A 23,216-nucleotide genomic window follows, 5' to 3' on the forward strand; every position below is an offset into this window, starting at 1 on the left:
GGCCCGGAACCTAAGATCCCACATGCCCAGGGCATCTAAGCCTGCACACCGTAACTACTGAGCCAGCACGGCAATGAAAAATCTCACATGCTCCAACTGACAGACCTGAGGCAGCCAAAAAGGAAGAAAGAAATATTTTAAAAAGCACTGAAAAAGAATGGATAGGGCTAACTATGAAAATCACTGTGGGTTTAGTAGTTATCATACATTTAAAAAATCTTTGAACTCAATAAAGATTTGTAAAAAGGATGAAATATAGAATTGTCTCCCCAAAGAAGAAAAATAATGAAGAGGAAGAGAGGGAAAACAACCCTGATTTCCCAAAGTGAACAAACAAAAAGTAGGAAGAAACCCAGGACCTCGCGAAGGAGACCCATGTTTGCTGTTTCTCTACTGGAGTTTGAAAGCTCTTCTCCCGTTTCCCCCATCAAACTTGAGGTGCATACACGTATGCATGCTAAACGCAATTTTAAAAATTTACTTATTTTTAATTGGAGGACAATTACTTTACAATATTGTGTTGGTCTCTGCCATACGTCAACATGAATGAGCCATGGGTATACATACGTCCCCTCCCTCTTGAACCTCCCTCCCACCTCCCACCCCATCCCACCCCTCTAGGTTGTCACAGAGCCCTGGGTTTGATCTGAATCGGAACAGATCATTTCATTTGTTTGGGTCCTTTTTAACCCATCCTGGTTGCTCTTCTTCAAAGCATGATGAGCTCTAAGTGTTCAACCGAGAACACAAACTTTGGCGACTCAGAGATGTGCCATTGTGAAAACTCTCCCCTCTTGGAAGCATCCTTTCGAGAACTATGCAGAAAGGGGACACACACTGAAAACATACGGACACAAAGCGAAAACATCCGAACTTCTTAGCTGTGTTTTCACTGGCCGGCACCTCCATTCTCTCCTACTGAAACAGTATCAAATTCTGTGAGCAATGTTCCTATTTTCATTTTCTCGCCAAGGGTACAATTCTGAAGAGAGACTTTTGAAAAGCCCTAGAAAGTTTTCCTTAGCAAGGAAACCCAACATTTAAGGCCACCTCAGCTTTGTGTAGCATTCTCCTTTCCTGATTGGCAGCAGGATGGGCCCTCCTGGGTGGCCCACCTCCCAGTGTATACTCTTATTTTTAGGACAGAAAATAACTGCCAAGTGGTAGCAATGCCATATGACCCAACTCTTTTAGCATCTATGGTCCTATATGTGACCTTACTGGATCCTCTCTCTGTACTGTTTCTGTCTTCTTCTTTCTTTCTTTTTTGTAAGTCTGACTTGGTTTCTATAAGCTTCCTGCTGCCACATTCAAAATCTGCCTCATTTAAAGCCACTTTGAGGGTGCAGAAACCAGGGTTTGGGGAAGAGGGTTCTGGTTTTCTAAGCTTGCCAAAATACACAATCAGAATCTATATTTGGAACCTGTATGCTAGAGGCTGCACCCTCAGTATTCCTGAGGATGCTTCCTGCAGAAAAAAATGGGGGGGGGGGGGTCGTGGGAGGGAAGAGGAGGTGAGACAGACAAGAAGGGCCTTCAGACATCACCAAGTCCGACTTTTTAAATCCTGTAGGGGAAACTGAGGCTCAGGGATGCCGACGGACTCAGGAACGCGTGTAACGTCACCTTCATCCTTGACCAAGGCACTGCCTCACCTCTCCCCGTACCCAGCTCTTGGACGTTCAGAAAGCCCATCTCCTCGAGCTTCAGATGGCGGGCAAGTGGTGTCTGGGAACCGCTGGGCCAACCCACAGCCTCCACCCCCGAGGGCCCCGACGGGGAGGGAGGAGGCCTTTGAGTGAGAGAGGCAGGGAGGGAGGGCGAAAGGAAGGAAGGGGAGCCCGGGGTGGGAGTGGAAGAGGCAGTTTGGCCCGGGGCGGGTTGGCTCGCGGGGCCAGCCCTCCCGAGGCGGTTTATAAGAGTCGGGGCGGCCGGGAGCCCTCCCCGCTGGTCCGCGCGCCCCCGGAGCAGCGCCGGGTTCTGAGCGCCCCGCGTCGAGGCCCGCCTGGCCGCGCGCCGGCTCCGCGCCGCCTTCGGACTTGAGGGCGCGGCAGCCCAGCCCGGGAGGGAGGCGAGCGCCCGAGCCAGGGGGCCGAGCGCCATGCGCCGCGCCAGCCGAGACTACACCAAGTACCTGCGCGGCTCCGAGGAGATGGGCGGCGCGGGCGCCCCGCACGAGGGCCCGCTGCACGCCCCGCCGCCGCCCGCAGCCCCCGCGGCCGCCGCCGCCTCCCGCTCCACGTTCGTGGCCCTCCTGGGGCTGGGGCTGGGCCAGGTCGTGTGCAGCGTCGCCCTGTTCCTCTACTTCCGAGCGCAGGTGAGTGCTCGCCCCACAGGGGCGTGCGGGTGGGGCGCGCCCACCTCGACCCGCCAGCACTTGGCAGGCGGTGGCAGCACTTGGCAGCGGTAGGAATGTTTGGGGCCCACAAGCCGGGCTTCCCCGGATCTTGCATATTCCGGAGGGGAAAGCGACTCAAAAGAGAGCGTGTGACTGCGGGGCAGCCGGGCGCGGGGCCCGGAGCGCTGGCCTCGGTCCCCGCGCGCACAGCCCGGCCCGGCTGATGCGCTGAGGCTGGGCTCGCCCAGCGTGGTGCGTTTGAATTTCCCCCGGCGAGACCGCATTGGTCGCTCGCCTCTTTTGGAAACGATTACGCCCTTTTCTCCCCTTCTGTATCCTCCTTGGAGCAAAGAATGAACTTATTGATGTTCACTTAGGAACAAAATGGAGCGTCTCCAGTTAGGTGTCACCGACCGTTTCCCTTCCCACCCACCCCCCGGAGATTGTGGGGTCCTGGGGCTGGTTGCTTTGCACCGTGCCGAGGTGCGCGCGGAGCCGAAGGTCGCAGTGCGTGCCCTGCCCGCAGCCTCTGGAGCATCGGGTGGCGATGCCCAAGGCACCAGATGGACCAAAAGACACAGCGCGGCCAGGGACGCCTAGTCTTAGAAGCCGGGCTCCTCTCGCTCGGGGTGAAAGAAGAGAGAAGGGCCCACGTGCCTGCCCATGAAGGTGGGCGGAGGAAGGAAGCGAGACGTGTGTGGAGGTGGTGAAGTTCTCTGCCCTGGCACAGCCTGGCGACGATCTAGCAAATAACCAAGCTTTTCAAAGATAGGGAAACCGGCTAGGGACTGGGGAGAGATAGTAGAAAGGAAGGGGTAAATTTGTAACATTATGCTTTCTGGTGGTTTGTGTTTTCTTGGAAATTGCTGTGCAGTTGCTTGGATTCATTCAAATATTCTTGTCTGGTGCTGTAAACTCTTTCTCAAAGGAAGTGGGGGGCTGACTGTGCATTTTTTTTTTTTTTTATGGGAAAAGAGAGCTGGGTTTGGACTTCATTGGTTTTCAGATTCAAAGGTGATTACTAAACTAAATTGGATGCGTGAGACATGGCATTGCCTGGGTTGTACAGGTTTTTGACATGTGCCAGAGTCCTGAACTTGTCATCATAGACTTTTTGCTAAGTATTCAGTATCCACTAATTTGCATTTTGTAGAACTAGTTTGTGAACTGAGACAGAAGTGGACATACTATGCACAGTATTTTATATTTGTATTTGTGTATTAATAAAAATATTTTCCTATTGAGAAACTTTTTCAGAAATCACAACTTTCAAGTAGTTTGGTGTTCAGTCTCTCAGTCCTGTCCCACCCTTTGCGACCCCATGGACTGCAGCAGGCCAGGCTTCCCTGTCCTTCACTGTCTCCCTCCCGGAGTTAGCTCATACTCATGTCCATCGAGTCGGTGATGCCATCCAACCATCTCATTCTCTGTCACACCCTGCCCCCCTTCTCCTCATGCCCTCAATCTTTCCCAGCATCAGGGTCTCTCAGAGTACATAAATCTATATGAAAGTGATGAAACATGTTTCTTTCATTGGACTGTGCTGCAGCCAAGAATGACTGATTTATCCATTTTCTCATCCGGTATATGGTCCTGCCCCCTCCCCCATTGAATACTTATATACTGAGTGCCTGCGCTGCACATGGCACCATTCAATGGTGCGGAATACGAGTTAAGAATCATTTGGTCAACATACAGTGCCCACCTACTGTACTGCACGCATGATGCCAGGTAACGATGGGGACTCTAACAAAAGACTCTAAATTCCTAGTCAAATAAGAGAGAAGCATTGAGAAAAGAGGCAGGAGATGCAGTCGTTCCCTCTGTTTAAATTTAACTAATTAATTGATTAATTTTTACTTCTTGGTCCTGGGGCCTGTGAGTTCTTAGTTCCCTCACCAGGAATCAAACCCACCTCCCCTGCATTGGAAGGGCAGTGTCTTAACCACTAGATCACCAGGGAAGCCCCAGTACTTCTCCCTCTTTTATCTCTTCTAACACCTTAGCATTATGGCATTTTCATAGCAGGAATTGTGAAGTGAGTATTCAGCACTGAAAGAGCTAGGGGATGAATGGATTGTAGGGACCAGGAACAGCTTACATTGACAGGAACCATGGAAATGTGACCATTTCAAAAAGAATGACTTGCTGGGCTGTTGAAGAAATTGTTTGACTTCTTTGTAGGGAGTCCCAGTATTAATGGTCTGGTGGGCTGAGAAGTCTAGCCTTCTCATGATCCTTTAGCAGTCTTGATGTCACATGGATAACAGTGAAAACTTTCAACTATGTTTTCCAAAGTCCACATGTAAGTTAGTAAGCCTGGCTAGAAAAATTTCATCTGGAGAATTTAATGTCATCGAATTTCTGCGTACAGTTTTCCTAGATGTCATGAAGATTGGGATTCTCCAAAATTATGCAAAATGTATTAGCCATTATGCTGAACCCAGCTTTGGGCTGCATTTTTTTTTTTAAGTGGCCTTCTTCAGTAAAGAAGTAATATTTGGAGCAATGTTTTCATAGAAATACCCCACGAGATGTGGTTAGGTTTTGCTAAGGATGATATTTAAAGGAGATACATTCAGAAGAAGTTCCAGATGAAATAGAATGTTTGGAATTTGTTTCAAAATAATAACATGGATGCTTGTAGATGAAACCAGATGCACCGGTAACTGCTGAAACCCCGTGGTCAGTACCTGTAGGTTCAGTCTACAGTTCTTTACACTTTGGCATTTGCTGGAAGCCTTCTTTGAAAGTTCCAGCTGGGAGAATAGACCCAGTTTGACCTGACATCGGTTGAACGTTTTCACTTACATCAGTTCCTTTGGATGAGAACTTGGTACCAAATAAGAGATAGATTTTTGATTTCCACTCAGTTTGTGGGTCACTTACTTGGAATTCCTGAATGCATTTGAGTTAGAATGAAATCATCTAATACCAGGTAACATATTTGCAGTTTATAGTAAAAAAGAAAAGAAAACGGAGCCAGTTTTATTGTTTTTGTTTAAAAGTGAGAGAGGGAAGTCTTGAAAATCCTCAAGAATCACAACATTGTTAATTGGTTATACCCCGTTAAAAAAGTAAAAAAAAAAAAGTTCCATTTAGTTTTAAATGCATTTAGAAAAATATCCCCAAATAATGTAAAAAAAAAAATTATAGTGACTTAAAACAAGTTTCCCTTTCTTAACTCATGTTTGAATAGTTAAAAATGAATCTGCCTCCCGAATGTTTGCAGATTGCTTGTGCCTAAATTAAGAAAAAAAAAAAAAAAAAAGAAAGAAAGTACTAGATCCAGCGTAGATTGGCTTTCCCCCCACCAACCTTGCCAAAGGAAAAACAGCATGTGGTTTATGCTATATATTTACTACATAGCATTCATACTTTGGTTTACAAAGAAAAAAAATCCCTTCCAAAAAGTTGCTTTTAAATATTGGTGTGTATTTAAACACACATACACACAACATCCATATAACCATATTCAAGTTTAGAACTTAGCTGTAAGATAAGTGTTTCAGAAAACTCAGTCTCTCTTCCCTTTTAACTCTTTCCCCAAACCCCCAGCATGCACACCAACCTCCCTGGGCTGTTCTTTACCCAAGAAGGAGAGCTGTCACTACCAAAAGTCTGATGTGGAGGTGTGTGGGCTGTCGGCTTGAAAAAACAGAAAACGAAGTAGCACAGATGGCAAGCATCCTGCCTCATTTAACCTTACAAGCGATGAAGTTTCAAGGAAGCTTTCAGACTGAGTTACTTTCATGTGAACCATACCATCTGATAAATGTGTTTATGGAGTCCAGTTTAAATCAGATATTCAAGATTCACTTAATATTTTCAGTCATTTCTAGGTACAGTGAATTCATTTGTAAGTCCGTTTACTGTGATTTGGGGATTCCCTGGTGGCTCAGACAGTGAAGCATCTGCAGGCTGTGCAGGAGACCTCGGTTCGATCCCTGGGTGGGCAAGACCCCCTGGAGGAGGGCATGACAACTCACTTCAGTATACTTGCGTGGAGAATGCTGTGGACAGGGGAGCCTGATGGACCACTATCCATGGGGTGCAGAGAGTCAGACATGACTGAAGCAACTTAGCATGCACGCACATGGCTGGCCCTGCACCCCTGCACCTCTGCTCTGCCCTTTCTCCTGGTCTGCATTTGCAGGCACGGAGAGTCGCAAGGGCAGCGGACTAACAAAGACATTTGGTTGTAGATGAAAAATAAGTTCCTAAGACACTTGCGCCACTGTGTTCACAGCGGCATGTTCACATCAGCCGAGACAGGGAAACACATGTCCACTGACAGATGACTAGATTAAGAAGATAGGGTACACATAGATAACGGAATAGTACTCAGCCATAAAAAGAACGAAACGATGGCATTTACAGCAACATGGATGGATCATTCAAACTTAAATAAGATAAAGACAAATACCATATGGTATCACCTATATGTGGAATCTAAAATAGGACACAAAGGAACTTATCTATGGAACAGAAATAGACATAGAGAACAGACTTCTGGTTTAGAAGGTGTAGGAGGGACAGATTGGGAGTTTGGGATTAGCAGATGCAAACTGCTATACACACACACATATATATATATATGTATAACTGAATCACTTTGCTCTACATTAGAAAATAATAAAACATTGCAAATTCATTCAATAAAATAAAATTTAAAAATAAATTTCTAATGCATGACCCTCAAGTAAACAAAATAAGTGAGTACAATATCAAACTTAATGATGTCACACTTTCATTTGGGAAAATAATCGGTAACATTTATATATGTTTAGCTCTAAATGTGCTTTCCAGATGACTCAGTGGTAAAGAATCCACCTGCCAATCCAGGAGACGCGGGTTTGATCCTTGGGTTGGGAAGATCCGCTGGAGAAGAAAATGGCAACCCACTCCAGCATTCTTGCCTGGAGAATCCCATGGACAGTAGATGGTGGGCTACAGTCCATGGGGCTGCAAAGGGTCAGATATGACTTAACGACTAAACAAGAAAAAAGCCCTAACATGAGCGTCTGAAGCAGTGGCTCTCACTTACACATTAGATACACTCGGGGAGAGAGATTCAGTTGACCTCAACTCTTAGGGATATTGAATAAATTGGCCCAGGGTGGGACCTGGGCAGGGCTGTTTTTTAAGAGAGAAGAGACTAAAATCTTTGCATCATATTTCTCTTCATTAAACCTTTAGCCATCATTGACCATATCAGTCTTTTTGTGCTGGCTGGTATTACTTGTGAAAAAACTTTACAAGTGGGTGTCCAAGGAAATTTGGAGACATTTTAATAGTAGACAATTGATGTTTGTACCTTTGGTATTTGAAAGCATCACTTCTCAAACCTGAACGTGCCTGAGAATCGCCTTGAATCTGAGTTAGAATGCAGATTCACAGGCACTGCCCAGGGTGGGGCCTGGGCATCTGCATTTCTAACAAAATCTGGCTGAGCTTGTTACCCTGAAGATGACAGGACTATACTTCCCATAGCAAGAGTCATGGGGACTAATGTTTCTGTTGATGGCGCTCAGCTTGTCAGCGGGGTTGGAGCTTAACCAATGTTAGGGTCCCCAGGCGTTTCCCCACTAATACCACACTGTCCCTTTAGCTCAGCGGCTTTCTGGTGGTGAGCCAACTGAGGCCTTTGCAGGAATCTTCTTTCTTGAGGTCTAAACCCAGTGACCCTTCATATCAGTTGCCCAAGCCTCTCTGGTTTTGTGGGAAACTTACTGGTGTAAGTGAGCTTTTTAACAGAACTGTGGCATGGAAAGCTTGCCTTATATGAAATCTCAGATATTATGATTGTCATTGTCTTAAAGACATAAAAGATAAATATGGGTTGCAAGTAGTTTTGAGTCCTGAGTGACACCTCTCCCGTGATTATAGATGTTACCAATCCTTTAATTTACGAGTGGAAGGATAAAATTTGCATTGGTGGGTACACATTTGTTGAAAGGCTATCATTTTGAGAGTTTTGGATATGGGTAGGGTACTTAGTTTACTTCTAACAGCTGGTTAATAAATCTGCACATCTTCCACTGACTTTTAGAAAGATAATTAAACCAGGGATTGAGAGACCTGGTATTAATTGGCTGTGCTTTGGTTATGGCAGACTTACGTAATTCCCCCCTCCTCCTTTTTTTTTTTTTTTTAAGTCTAGCCTGTACCTAAAAAACAAATGCACATGAAGTACCTTGAAGTTTTTGAAAGAAGAGAATGATAAATTAAGCCACTATTATTAAAGCAATTAGATAGCTAATTACCTCTCCTCTTTACTTGGCAGTTGAAACCACTACAAAGACTCGTCAGAGCCCCAGGAGGAGCTGGCAGCCAATTTTAAGAGTAATACATAAAGAAATGCTTGTGCTGGTACCTGTTGTAACTAGGCAACCAGCTGATAACTCTGTGGGGATATTTTGGGTGGGACTATCCCACGTACTTCAAGAATTTTAGCATTCCCTCAGCATGAATATGTATAGGTTGCTCATGAGCCCCCTTCACCACAGCTGATATCAGGCATCACCAAACACATTTTCAGTCACCTTCTGACAGATGTAGCTCTCCCGTCTAAGAAAACTGGTGAGAGGTTCGACAAAAAGGGAAACTGCTTCTGGCTGCAGGTTTTCTTTGGGGCTAGGAAATGGATTTCTTCGGCTGATTAAAACACACATTGATTAAGGGAAAAGGCTAGGCAAACATGGCAGCTGAACATGATGTTAATTTCACCTGATTTATGTAGGTTTCATGCTTTGAATATCCAAGTGGGCTTCATAATCCCACCTGGCGTGCTCCTTAGGACTTAAAAGGCCTGTTCTTCCTGTACTGAACACCGGTAATTTCATTGATGCCCTTCCCCTCAGTGAGGACTTGGATAACGTCAGACAATTTTGATAATTTCCCCATGAATTACATGTGTACGCATGTGTTGTGGATGATAGATACTCATAAAAACAAATTAGAAGTCAATGTTTGCACCAACTGGAGGGTAATTGTATTAACTGTTAGTTGTTGGGGACCTGCATTCATTCTTCCAAGAATGAATTCTGTTGTCTTAATCACACTTGACTCAACAGCAGAGTGATCAGTGATAACCACTCTTACGTCCTCACACTTTTTTCCCCTCTCAGATGGATCCTAACAGAATATCAGAAGATGACACTCACTGCATTAATAGAATTTTCAAGCTCCATGAAAACACGGATTTGCAAGACACAACCCTGGAGAGTCAAGACTCCAAATTAATACCTGATTCGTGTAAGAGAATTAAACAGGCTTTTCAAGCAGCTGTGCAGAAGGTGAGTCCACATTGAGATGATAAGTCAAGGGCCCTCACTGACTCTACTAATGCTGAAAATTAAAATTGGCTAAGTGCTGTTGACTTTGTTCTTTTTTATTTTAATAATTTGTAAGAGAGCTAAAGAGAATTTTTTTTGAGGGATTAGCAGAATCCTTTTGAAGTTGGTAGTGGTTAATTGGGCTTCCCTGGTGGCTCAGATGGTAAAGAATCTGCCTATAATGCAGGAGACCTGGATTCCATCCCTGGGTCAGGCAGATCCTCTGGAGAAGGGAATGGCAACCCACTCTAGTATTCTTGCCTGGAGAATCCCACGGACAGAGGAGCCTGGAGGGCTACAGTCCATGGGGTTGCAAAGAATCGGACATGACCGTGTGGTTAATTATAGTGACCAGCAGTGTTCATGCAAATATTCTTTCCTTTCCCTCTTTCTCTCCCTTCCTCTTTCTCTTGTTTTGGAGGAGGCATTTAAATTCACTCTGGAAAGAAGGACAGGGATGGTTTGTGGTAGTCAGTGAGTCAGTGTGCTAGTTTGAAATCCCTGCCTTAGAAACCATTCTCTCTGCTCAAGGATTCTCCACTGGCTACTTCCCTTAAGTTGGGTTTTGGGATGGGAAGACCCCCTAATCCCCATCTGTGTGTGGATCCAGGGTTCTGTGGAGAATACGTATTAGCTGATCCTCTGTTGTCAACTGACTTGCCGGGGGAAGCGATATAGAGCAGGAGTTGATGTTGGGGGAGAGGAAATTCTCTGGTCCTTTTCTGATTTTCCAGGAGGGCTGAGTGAAAAGGGAGGGGATGGGGACACAGAAGACAAATGACTTCTCTACACTGACAGTCTCCGTGGAGAAGCGCTGGAATAAGTGCCTGTTTTCTTTTCCTGGATACGGTCCCTTGAGAATTCTGTAGCCTTGGCATTATTTTACTTACTGACTCCAGCAAGGACTGGGTAGAGCCCCCTGACTCCAGGGCATGTGCATGCGTCCATATTTGCTGCCTCACATAACACATCTGATGGGTTCTTGCATCTGCTCGGGCATCCCAACCTCTAGTTTGCAGCTCCCCGGGCTATCTCTGATCATCTCACAGTAACTTCTAAATTTCTCAAATATCTCAAACCTAAGTTGAAATTTGAGTTTCTTTTTAAAAAATTCACAAGTAGTAATCGCATGTTTTAAAAAGAGGATATGTATTAGATAGAGAGGTAGGGAGAGATAAACCTGTTTTGTATCACCCTTCAGGCGGGTATTTGCTATATTTCAACAAATTTAAGATACCACGAATTTTCAGCTTACGTTATTATTTCATGCATCACAAAGAGAGAAAAAAAATTGACTAAACAATTAAACATAATCATTATAGATTCTAGTTGCATCCAGTTCAGAGATTCTGAAATATAAAAAAATACATATCGTAGAATCAAGGAAGTATATATCATTCTAATATCTATAAGAATGTTGTTTAAAAAGATTGCATTTTCATCATATTTAGGGTGTAGGTGGTTAGCCTTATGCAGTAGATGCCTATTTTAAAATGTAGGTTTAAATTTGATCTTTTGATCTTGTATTGTAATTTTTGAGCTATTTAGTAACAGTAATTCCATTAGTCTAATTCATTTTTAAATGTTCTATAGCATTTTTCTTTTTCTGCTTTTGCAAAAAATTAAAACTAAAATTAAAATTAAAAAAAAACTAAAAACACGAGAAAAATGAGTAACTTCTGATTTTTCACTATTGGAAGCAATTGGGAATTGCATGACTACTATGTGGTATTTACCTCATCTTAGGTTAGGTGGCACAGCGATAGAGAATCCGCCCGCCAATGCAGGAGACGTGGTTCAATCCATGGGATGCAAAGATCCCCTGGAGAAGGAAATGGCTGCCTACGCTGGTATTCTTGACTGGAGAATTTCATGGACAGAGGAGCCTGGAGGGCTACAGTCCATGGGTTCACAAGAGGCAGACATGACTGAGCAACCAACATTTGCACTCTCACTTTTAGGTCTTTCCAAGTAGTGCTAGTGGTAAAGAACCCGCCTGCCAGTGCAGGGAATGTGAGAGAGATGGGTTCGATCCCTGGCTCAGAAAGATCCCCCCGGAGGCGGGCACGGCAACCCACTCCAGCATTCTTGCCTGGAGAGTCCCATGGACAGAGGAGCCTGGCGGGCTACAGACTATAAGTTTGCAAAGTGTCAGACACGACTGAAGCGACTTAGCACGCTCTCTTATCTTTTTAATCGTGTATATTTGTGGGAGAAATTGTAGCATGTGAAGTCAGACTTAGGTTTGAATAAATGTGATCTTGGGAAAATACGTTATATTTCTTCACTCTGGCTTCCTCATCTTTAAAACCTAGAGTTCACAATCCCTCTGTAAGAGGATTGTGGTTGATTTGAATAAAAGATGTAAAGGACCTAAGCACAGTCCCGGAAATAGAGTATGCACTCATTAAATGTTTATATATTACTTTACCGCCATTGTTACTAATTCATTGTTATTGATGATTTAATCAGACATATTTTTAATGCTCTATCTTACAGCACATTTGATCAGTTTTTCTAAAATTGCATTAACACAATGCAAACACTGAAGCAGGTTGCAGAAATCCACTGTGATGTTTTTATTACTAGCAACACGAAATGTGTTAAGTACGTATTATCCGTAGGAAACTTCCAGGTCTATGTAAGACTTAGACTTGATTTAAATAATGCAGTAATTTAGAATATAGAGAGCCTGTTCTTAAGACATTTATAAGCTGCATTGTGAAGGACAGTATATTAGGGGAGGAAAGAAAGAACATTTGCAAGACCCTCAATTTAAAATTATCTTCAAAAATTCTGATCCACACTGGGAAAAGGGGATTTACTGAGCTGTACACTGTGAAATCTAACACTCAGTTTGCTGTTGTTGATTTAGAATATGATGTTAGTTTTGGATATACAGTGATGTGGTTTAGTTATTTTTCCCACGTTGTAGCCCATTATAGATTATTACAAGATGTTCAATATAATTCCCTGTGCTATTTTATGTATAGTAGTTTGTATCTGTTAATCCGGTACTCCTAATTTGCTCCTCCTTTCTTTTATCCCTTTGGTAACTACGAGTTTATTTTCTGTCTGTCAGTTTATTTATGTTTGTTTATAGATTTATTTGTATTATTTTCTAGATTCCATGTATCAGTGATATAATATTAAGAGAGAAATGAAATACTGCCATTTGTAGCAAGATGGATGGGCCTAGAGAATATATATAGTGAAGGAAGTCAGACGGAGAAAGACAAATTCTAATTCATTGTTATTATTTTGTTCTATGTTTCATTTTTGTTAGTCTGCTTTTAATCCTGCCTCTGAGATATAGAGCAACCTGTCTATAAACAACAATTACATGTACTAGAGGTAATGTATTCGTTCAAAACTGAACCCCTAATTAAGGTAATTCTGGCCATGTAAGTGATTGCCTCCTAATTTTCTGTTTAGATCAACATATATTGAACCTCCTTACAATGCAAAGAAGACAAACTTTTAATTTCATTGGTACCCTGGTCCTTAAAAATTATACTTTGGGTTTCTTCTGGGAAAATGAGTATGCAAAATCAGCCAAGATAATTTAGAAAATAAGTAATATTAAGAACAGATAACCATTAATGTTTACTTATGGGAATGCAAGGATGATTCATTTTAACAGGTCAAAGAAGAAAAACATTATCATTTGCTAGATACTGAGAAGTGAGTGACAAAATTTTGCAGATATTTCTGATATTTAAAATCCATTAGAAAGTAGAACTAGTTGGATTCTTGATGTTATCCTAAATAGCTCAAACTAAAAGGTAGCTAATGATGAAAAATAGGAGCATTTCTCTCACTATCAGGAACACAACAAAGATATCCACTGTCCCCATGTTATTTAACATTGTTCAGAATGTGCTAGCAAATGCAATTACATATAGGAATGAAATAAAATATAGAGAAGGTAGAATTTGAATGTGATGTGCGTGTACACTTGGGAAAATTCAAAGGAACTGAGAGGCTACAAGAAAAATAAATCAGTTTATAAAAGTAATAGGTAATAATCACTAGCTGTCCCCATTTCAAACAATAATTAGAAAACATGAATGAAAGATCTCATTCATAATTTTTAAAAAGCCCTAAAAATTCATTTAACAAGGAATATACAAAGCTTATGAAAATAAAACTAGAAAACTCTACAGAGACATTTAAAATAGGATTGGATAATGTAAAGATGGAACTCTGCAAAGTCATAATCCATAAAAGAGAACAAACGCCTTAAAGTAGACGTCATTGCGTGTGTGTGAATATGATTGTGTATATATATATAATTTAATATAATATAAATTATTTTGTATAGTGGGTATAGTTTAGGTTATTAAAAAATGGAATTAGGACAGTTTGTTTGCTATTTTTAAAAAGTGATCGTGTTACCTCATGGCTTGCATGCACGCTAAGTCACTTCAGTGATGCTCAACTCTTTGTGACCCCATGGACTGTAACCCACCAGGCTCCTCTGTTCATGGGATTCTCCAGGCAAGAATACTGGAGTGGTTGCCATTGCCTTCTCCAGGGCATCTTCCCAACTTAGTGCTCAAACCCAGGTCTCCTGCACTGCGGGCGGATTCTTTACCATTTGAGCCACCGGGGAGGCCCACAGGATGAGTAGAACTTTTTATTAATTTCACATTTATTTTTGTTGTGCTATAGTATTTTACATGTTATTCATGGGTAACAATGTTACACACAGGTAATCCTTTTTAAAGAATAAGAAGCTGTCATGATATACCATTGTGTGTTTGAAAACAAAAGATGCCATTTTTTCCCCCGCCAAGAGACTCTTTAGGCAAAAGGTGTGTGCTGTTCGTATCTTATCATTAGAGCCCAGCAGTGTTCATGAAGGGTGCTGCTCCGCTAGGCACTTTGCTATAACTGCTCCAACAGCAAGGATTTACCTTTCCCTTGAAGTGAAGCGGAAGCTGCTCAGTCATGCCCTACTCTTTGCGACCCTATGGACTATACAGTCCATGGAATTCTCCAGGCCAGAATACTGGAGTGGGTAGCCTTTCCCTTCTCCAGGGGATCTTCCCAACCCGGGGATGGAACCCAGGTCCCCCGCATTGCAGGCAGATTCTTTACCAGCTGAGCCACATTACCTTGGCCAAATAGTGATTTGCCAAATGTGTTATCCTATAATAAGGATTATTGGTTAACGTGACAGCCTGCACATCTTGCCAGAATAATCAGACTTCTCATTGCTCTGGCTGATGCTAAAAATAGAACAGCAGGCACGCATAGGTAGGTGTGACTCTTAGTTTCAGTTCTAATGTAGATATTGGGTGAAACCGTGAGACAAAATGACATTGGCGGCTGCAGTCATTACTGAGAGCTCACCCCATCCAGTGGTAACAAATGCTAGACATAAGCACAGTATCACATTCTATGTGTGCAAAAACTGGTGTTTACCCAGCCCGTCTTTGGTCAGACTAGTAATGCTGTTTTTCTCCCTTTTTTTGTTCGTGGCTGGGTTTTCTTGGCTTTTTTTCCCCTTTAGCACAGAACTCTGAAAGCCTCTTAGTGATCCAGCTCTACCAACCACAATTTACGAAGTCTGTCATAACAGTCTATGACAATAAAGAAAACACGAGCACAAATACGGTGTCCAATTTATAAAGCAGTTCTTGTTCCGGCTTTGGTGGCCTCTCTGGCCTCTGCCAGGCTGAAGAGCGATGTGGGTGCTCAGGCCTGAGCAGGGGTGCATGGCCCTCAGACCTCCCGGCCAGGCTCAGTTTATACACTATTTATATATCCTGAGACCTGGGAGGTAACTCTACTTGATGTTACTGTTAAGTTTAAGTGTTAGTCACTTAGTCGTGTCTGACTCTTTTCGACCCAATAGACTGTAGCCCCCCAGGCTCCTCTGTCCGTGGGATTCTTCAGGCAAGAATACTGGAGTGGGTTGCCATGCCCTCCTCCAGGGGGTCTTCCTGACCCAGGGATTGAACTCATGTCTGTTACTCCTACATTGACAGGCTGGTTCTTTACCACTAGCGCCACCTGGGAAGCTCTGATGTTTCTATGGTTGCTTGCTAATTTCACGTTGGGTACCTGTTTGTGAAAAACTTCCAGAAACTTATTTTGAAGTGTATCTGAAAGGGTGATATGGGGCAGAGAATCCATATACAAATTATATCAGTCACATTGTTCTCCAGTGTGAAGGGCTCAGTGCATTCAAGGTGACCCTCTAGGATGTGGGAAGGAAGGATGGTGGCTTACATGTATGCGTGCGTGCATGCTAAGTGGCTTTGGTGGTGTCCCACTCTTTGTGACCCTGTGGACTGCAGCCTGCCAGGCTCCTCTGTCCATGGGATTCTCTGGCAAGAATACTGGAGTGGGGTGCCATGCCCTCCTCCAGGGGATCTTCCTGACCCAGGAATTGAACTGGCATCTCCTACATCTACCAGCATTGGTAGGCGGGTTCTTTACCACTAGCTCCACCTGGGAAGCTCTTACATGTATATGTATTTTTTAATATTAGCTTTAGAATATTTTTGTGAATATTTTATAATGTATCTAATATTCCACAATGTTTTAATATTCAAGTAAAAAATATGTAAATTTGGGAGCATTGAATTTTTTCCTTCTCTCAAGAAAATGCACAATCAGAAATGTTTAGAGGTCTTGGAACAAAACTGCAGCTCCATCAGGACAAGAGCTGTAGTCTTTTGCTCACATTTGAATATATCACATCTGACTTAGACTCAAGCTGGAAGGAAAAAAAGGACTGATGACTTCTTAAATTCCATTAACTAATTTTTAATTAAACACGGGTCGTTGATCAGTTCATAAAGCCATTCAAAAAGTTATGAGCCTGATTTTCATTTATTGGTTGTCTTACCAGTGGTATGGTTGGTAATTGTTACTATTATAGCCTGAAACAATAATGCCTCCATTGTTGCCGTTGTTCAGTTGCTAAGTCCAGCTCTTTGCGACCCCATGAACTGCAGCACACCAGGCTTCCCTGTCCTCCACTATCTCCCGGACTGTGCTCAGATACATGTCCATTGAGTTGATGATGCGATCTAACCGTCTCATCTTCTGCCGCCCTCTTTTCCTTTTGCCTCTATGCAATCATATTTTGTTGAAGGTTATCTTCAGCTGAACTTCTTGCTTTCATCATGGTTTTGGCCCCTTCATGGCTTGTAACCTATATAGAGGCAGGGCTACGATGGGAACTGGAAACATGGCTCTGGCTTCTTATATGCTCTTACAAAACTCTCTATTTCACCCCAGAGTATAAAAGCCAATGGTGATGGCTACCAATGAATTATGTTGTTAGCACATTCCTACCTAACCATTTCATGGAGTCAGTAGGTCACTGAGCCTCAAAAGATTTACCAAAAATGGGGAGTCAGACCAGAGTCATAATCACCAAACAACTGATTCTTACCTGGAATTCTTATTTTCTTCCCCAGGAATCAGCACATTAGTTGATCTTCAGGGTTCACAATGTGAAACTGTCTCCTGATACTGAGAACGATGTAGCCAGAGATTTGCCATCTTTTGATCCTTGGTCGTACGTTCACTGTTCTTTAGTACAGTCTGTGCTGCTATAACAGAGACCCATCACTCAGTGGAAGAAACAAGATAGAAGTTTTTTCCTCTTATGTGCAGAAATCTAAAGGTGCAAGTTCAGGGCTGGCAGGAAGGCACCTCCATCCTCAACAGGTACTTTCCTCTCTGGGTCCAAGTTGTTGTCTCCATACATTGTCATTCCCAGAAAGCGGAAAGGGAGAAAGAAAGGGTCGAGGCGGTACTTGGAAGCTGAGACATCATCATTTCTAGTAGTGTCTTGTCTGGAACTTACTCACAAGCAGACACTTGGATGCGAGGCGGGCTGCACGTTGTCGTTTCTGGTTTAGCAGCTGTTGGCACCAAAGCTGGATAGAAGAGGGTTGCCTGCCACTAGCTGCAAAGAGGAAAGGATGGATTCTAAGAGGACAATGACTGGTCTCCGATATTCACTAACTCCTATTTAGGCAGGAAAGTGGGCTCACTATGTGAACAAGAGTTAACTCTATGTATATGCTGCTGCTCCTGCTAAGTCGCTTCAGTCGTGTCCAACTCTGTGTGACCCCAGAGACAGCAGCCCACCAGGCTCCCCTGTCCCTGGGATTCTTCAGGCAAGAACACTGGAGTGAGTTGCCATTTCCTTCTCCAATGCATGAAAGGGAAAAGTGAAAGTGAAGATGCTCAGTCCTGTCCGACCCCATGGGCTGCAGCCCACCAGGCTCCTCCGTCCACGGGATTTGCCAGGCAAGAATACTATGTATATTCAAATACACAAATAATTGGAACAGTCAAGATTTTATTTGGTAAAAGTTAAAGTACTTTAGGATTACTTAGATTCCAAAAGGGAGAGAAATTTGAAAGTAGATTTAACGGCGTGCATCTTTCTGAGGAACTTTCAAAGGTTTGTTTAAACTTATGCATCTGAGATCTTTGAATAAATTTTGATTCTCACTTTCCCAGTTTTTGGTAGGTTTACCAGAAAGTTCATCAGACTGAGTGGTTGTTTTTTCCATCTGCAAAGCCCATTCCTTAGAATTCCAATGTCAATTATTACAGGAAACATATTTCTACTTTTAAAACTGAAGTCCATAAAAAAGCAAGTAAAACTGAGTAGATCCTAACTACTTATGAAATTATAAGCATTGCAGTTGTTGTATAGACATTATTTTTCATTTGCTTTTTAGTTAAATTCACATGACAAAAACAAGGGGAAAAATTAAACCCCATTCATTATCTCTTTGCCTTTGTATATAAGAGTATGTGTCCCAAGAAAGTTTCTTGTAAACCCACAAGGCAGCTTGGGGTTTGGGGGCACTGACGTTCCCAAGTCAAGATGTTAGTCATGTAGTGGTTTTCCAATGGGATTTCATCTCTGCCATAACAGTTTTGGGAACTGCAATTCAATCAACCCCAATCATATCTAGCATTTATAAAAGCTGCCTTTATGGGAAAGCCAAAGCACGACCCACAGAATTTTCCTACAAAACCAAGCCATCTACTGGTTTTTGTCCAACAACGACCCATTAGCTGTGATGGGCTCAGTCACAGGGGAGACCCAGGGCAAAAGGTAGGAGGGTTTGCGAAAGGGAAATAGCCAGTGAGTGGTGTTGTAGGAGTTGGGCTTATCTTCATGCCAGAACTACTCCAGGGTAGAAGAAAAGATATTCTGGCTTGACCTTAAAAAAGAAAACGGAAGACCAAAGGCATGCCTAGAAGAGGAGCATCTCATTGTGTGACACAGGCTCCTGGGCTGCAAGTCCAGAAGTCAGTAAGACTGAGGGTCCTCAGTGGGAGGGAACCTGGTGAAGGAGGCTTGGATTGCTCCACCAGGAGTGACTCATCCTAGGAGGGGGCCAGCCTGCGGAGCTGGAGAGAATGATGTGCCCTTGAGCAGCATTTCCCAAACCTGACTTGATCTTAAAAATCACTTGGGGAGCTTGTTTAAAACAGAAATGAAAAGTTCCCAGATCTGCTACAAAGATTCTGATTTGGTAGTTCAGGAGTAGACTATGATTTGGGAAATCTTTCTTAGAAGGGCTGGTCTGTTTTCGGGAAGGCTTCAGGGTAAATACTGACCAAAGAGGTGTTCTAAGCCTCTTATGGAGAAGGACACGGCAACCCACTCCAGTATTCTTGCCTGGAGAGTCCCATGGAGAGGAGCCTGGCGGGCTGTAGTTCGTGGGGTCTCAAGAGTTGGGCATGACTTAGTGACTAAACTACCACCAGGTGTCTTAGGAAGAGGTGAGAGCTGCTAGGGGACAGGTAAGCCACTGGTAAATGACAGGACTATATTTGAGAAGCAGGGTTCAGCCTGTGTGGTACGGAGAAGACGGGTCTTGGAAGTCGCACAGAACTCTCTATGTCTGGCTCAGTCCTGTCCTACTCTTTGCGACCCCATGGACTGCAGCCCGCCAGGCTCCTCTGTCCACGGGGTTTTTCAGGCTTCTCATGACCTCCTCCGGTGATCTTCCCGACCCAGGGATCAAACCCCGGTCTCCTGCGGCTCCTGCATTGGCAGGTAGACCCTTGACCACTGCACTCCCTGGGAAGCCCATATCTGAGATGACCAGGCAGCAAATACTTGCTTGAACTTTTCAAGATTCAAGGTCTGAGAGGTCCATCCTCACATAGCCTCCTTATCCCTAGGGTGCTCCCTCAGTTCTCAGGTTTAGCTCTTTTGAGAGCGCTGGGTGGTGGCAGTGGTGGTGATGGTGGTGGTACTGTAGCCGAAGCAGCAGTGAAAATAATCATGATAGTTATAAACCGTAACGCTCATATTCATCCGAAACTTGATGAGCTCAGAACCTTTTCTCCTCCACGCATATAGCTGCTTCTCATCTGATCGACCCTTTGGTGGTGAAGGACAGAGCCGTCATGTCCATCACCCCAAACCAGAAGCCAGAAGCTGGTCTTACAGGCTTCCTCTGACTTTCTTTCCTCACCCTCACCTTGTGGGTTCTACCTCCTTCCTAAACTTTCAAGCACTTTTCTCTGCACTGGGTCACGACCGTTGGCCCCTCAGTACGGGCGTCACCATCCCCATCATCGCTGCTCACCTGGACCACTGCCAGGCGGCCGCCCTGCCCTATCACACTGCCTCTAGCCCACCCCCTCTACAACTCAGCGATTTCTCAGATGCCAGTTGGAACATGTCACTTGCTTTCCCGCTTACGGAAACCCTTCAGTGGACCCTTGTAGTCCTCAGGATAAAGTCTGAGCTGCTGAAGATGGAATACCAAGTCTTCTGTGTTCTGAGACCCTCCTTCCAACCTCCGCCTCTCCAGCCTCATTATCCTCTGGCTCCATCTCCTCACCCTCCTCGGCTGTGCTCAGCGGCCCCACCTCAGTAAAGGGTTAGAGTTCCCTAACCTGGCTGTGCCCGTCCCCATCCGCCGCTTCCTACCTCCTTGCTGTGACTGTAAGCACAGTGAGGGCAGAGAGGATGTTGGTTCTGGATGCACAGCGTCTTGGCCTCCTGCAGGACGCCTGGCCCTTGCAGCCATCAGCAAGCCCTGCAGAGTGGACGGCTGGGTGGATGGATGTATGGGTCTTCGTGCGTGTTCCGTGTGTGCCATTCCAGGCTTCTCTTTGTGTACAGTATTCATTTGTCTTTCAAATTTAGCTCAGCCATTTCTTCACACACAAAAAGGTGAAAGTGTTCATCACTCAGTTGTGGCCGACTCTTTGTGATTCCGTGGACTGTAACCCACCAGGCTCCTCTGTCTATGGGGTTCTCCAGACAAGAATACTGGAATGGGTTGCCATTTCCTTCTCCGGGGGATCTTCCCCATCCAGGAATCGAACCTGGGTCTCCTGCATTGACAGGCAGATTCTTTACCACCTGAGCCACCAGGGAAGCCCCCAGTGATGCCTGCCTGCCCACCTTTGGGGTAGGAACCCCTGTGATGCACACCTGGGGCTTCTTGTATTCACCCCAGCATAGCATCGACGCCAGGGGCCTGGTGCTGGCCTGACACACCCAAATGCAAGTTTTGCAAGGGCAGAGCCTCTGTGATGTTTTGTTTCTCTACCCAGTGGCAGGTACGCAGCTGGTGCTCAAGGACTGTTTAAAGAACCAGCTTAATGAATTTATGAGTGATCTGTGCTCAGCCCTGCTCTTGATGTCATCAAGCAGATGATGGTTTAATATTGCCAGAAGCTGGCCACATTATCAGTGCCTGGAAGATTCTCCTTAAGGGCTGGAGGGCATTCTCAAGCGTGGTTCTTTAAGGCATGAGCATGACAGGGACTGTGAGGCTGGAGAACCCTCATGGCCAACCTCTCCCCTCCCTCCCTGGCCTCACTGGTCCACAGCGGCTGGCCTGGTACCTCTGTCCCACTTCGAGCTCCTCTTTGTGGATGTCAGAAACTCCGCCAGTGTGAGGTGGCATGATTATGTTGAAAAGTGGCAAAAGAGGACTTCTCTGGCGGTCTGGTGCTTGAGAACCCACCTGCCGATGCAAGGGACACAGGTTCGATCCCTGGTCCTGGAAGATTCTGCAAGGCATGGGGCAACTAAGCCACAGCTGTTGAACCTGTGCTCTAGGGCCCAGGAGGCGGCTACTGGAGCCTGTGTGCAGCAGAGCCCATGCTCTCCGCCAAGAGAAGCCACCACAGCGAGAAGCCCTCACACCACAGTGAAGAGCAGCCCCTGCTCGCTGCAGCTGGAGAAGAGTCAGCACAGCAACAAAGGCCCAGGCTGGCCAGAAGGAAACAATGACTTAATTAACCAAAAAAATAAAAGTGGCAAAAGAGAGCAGAGATGCAGTAAATAGCGCAGTTAGCCCAAGATGCTCCACTGCAGTTAGTCGGCTAAGCCCTTAGATGAAACTTTGTAACAAGTACCCGAGCGCAAGACATTTTAAAATGGAGCTCTTTATGAAGACTAATATTGCTGTCATAAGGCTACTTTATGAAAACTCGAGGGGACCTTTAACTGCAGCAGAAACTTCCTCATTTAAACCATGAAGGTTAAACAATAAAAACTAATTTTCTATTCCCAGTATAGCCATCGCCCGGCCAGGAAGGCATCACTCTGCTTTAGGAAAACAAGGGCACTGTATTCTTCAGCCCTTCGGTGGGTAGAGTCCATTATCTGTGTGCAAAGACATGTCTTTTCCAATCAGCAGCCTCTTCTGGGAGAAATGAGCCCCCGCTCGCCAGCTGTACTTAGTGGGGGAGGAGGAGACTGGTCCACATCTTGGTAAAGCTCTTCCCTGAGAGTTTCCAGGGATGGTCATGGCTGAGGTGGGTGATTCAGTGAGGAGACAGAGATGAGGAGATTCAGAATGGGGTGCGTGAGGGCGGAGAGGTAGAACCCTTGTTTGGCTTTGAGGGATTTTTTTTTTTTTTTAATTGGAGGATAGTTGCTTTATAGTTGGAAGGACTGATGCCGAGGCTGAAACTCCAGTATTTTGGTCATCTTATGTCAACAGACAACTCATTGGAAAAGCCCCTGATGCTAGGAAAGATTGAGGGCAGAAGAAGAGGGTGTCAGAGGACGAGATGGCTGGGTGGCATCACTGATGCAAGGGACATGAACTTGGGCAAGCTTCAGGAGATGGTGTGGGACAGGGAGTCCATGGGCTCTCAGAGTTGGACACGGCTGGGCAACTGAACAACATCAATTGCTTTATGAAGCCATGTTAGTTTCTGCTGTATTGCAAAGTGAATCAGTTATATCTGTACGTAACATCCCTTCCCTGATGAGCCTCCCTCACACCTTTCACCCTAACCGTCTAGGAGAGAGAATTTTGTTTAAGCAATAGTGTTTGGTTAAAAATAAAGAATTTTAGGGAACAAAGGGTGAAATTACAAATTCAGGTCTGAGACGGCTCTTACCTTCAGGGTTAGTGGGGCGTCTGTGGTATCTCCTGCCCCCTCCCCACCCAGACACTCGCGAGGCTCTGGACCCCTCCCCCCTCCCATCGGATGGGAGCTGCCCCGCCCCAGGCGGATGGGTGGAGCTGCCCCGCCCGCTTCCCAGTGCAGCGGCCCTCTCTGTA

General features: G+C 44.7%; 1 protein-coding gene across 1 annotated transcript in view; it reads left to right on the forward strand.

The window, feature by feature from the left end:
* The first annotated feature begins 2,101 nt into the window (after positions 1-2,101).
* TNFSF11 (TNF superfamily member 11) overlaps positions 2,102-23,216 on the forward strand; it is a 40,964-nt gene continuing 19,849 nt past the window's right edge. Inside the window, exons 1-2 of the mRNA XM_052650328.1 lie at positions 2,102-2,317; positions 9,469-9,636. Coding sequence (XP_052506288.1) covers positions 2,102-2,317; positions 9,469-9,636 — 384 coding nt within the window. The remainder of the gene's footprint in view (positions 2,318-9,468; positions 9,637-23,216) is intronic.

The sequence above is a fragment of the Budorcas taxicolor genome, chromosome 12 (genome assembly GCF_023091745.1).
Source record: "Budorcas taxicolor isolate Tak-1 chromosome 12, Takin1.1, whole genome shotgun sequence".
Classification (NCBI taxonomy): Eukaryota; Metazoa; Chordata; class Mammalia; order Artiodactyla; family Bovidae; genus Budorcas; species Budorcas taxicolor.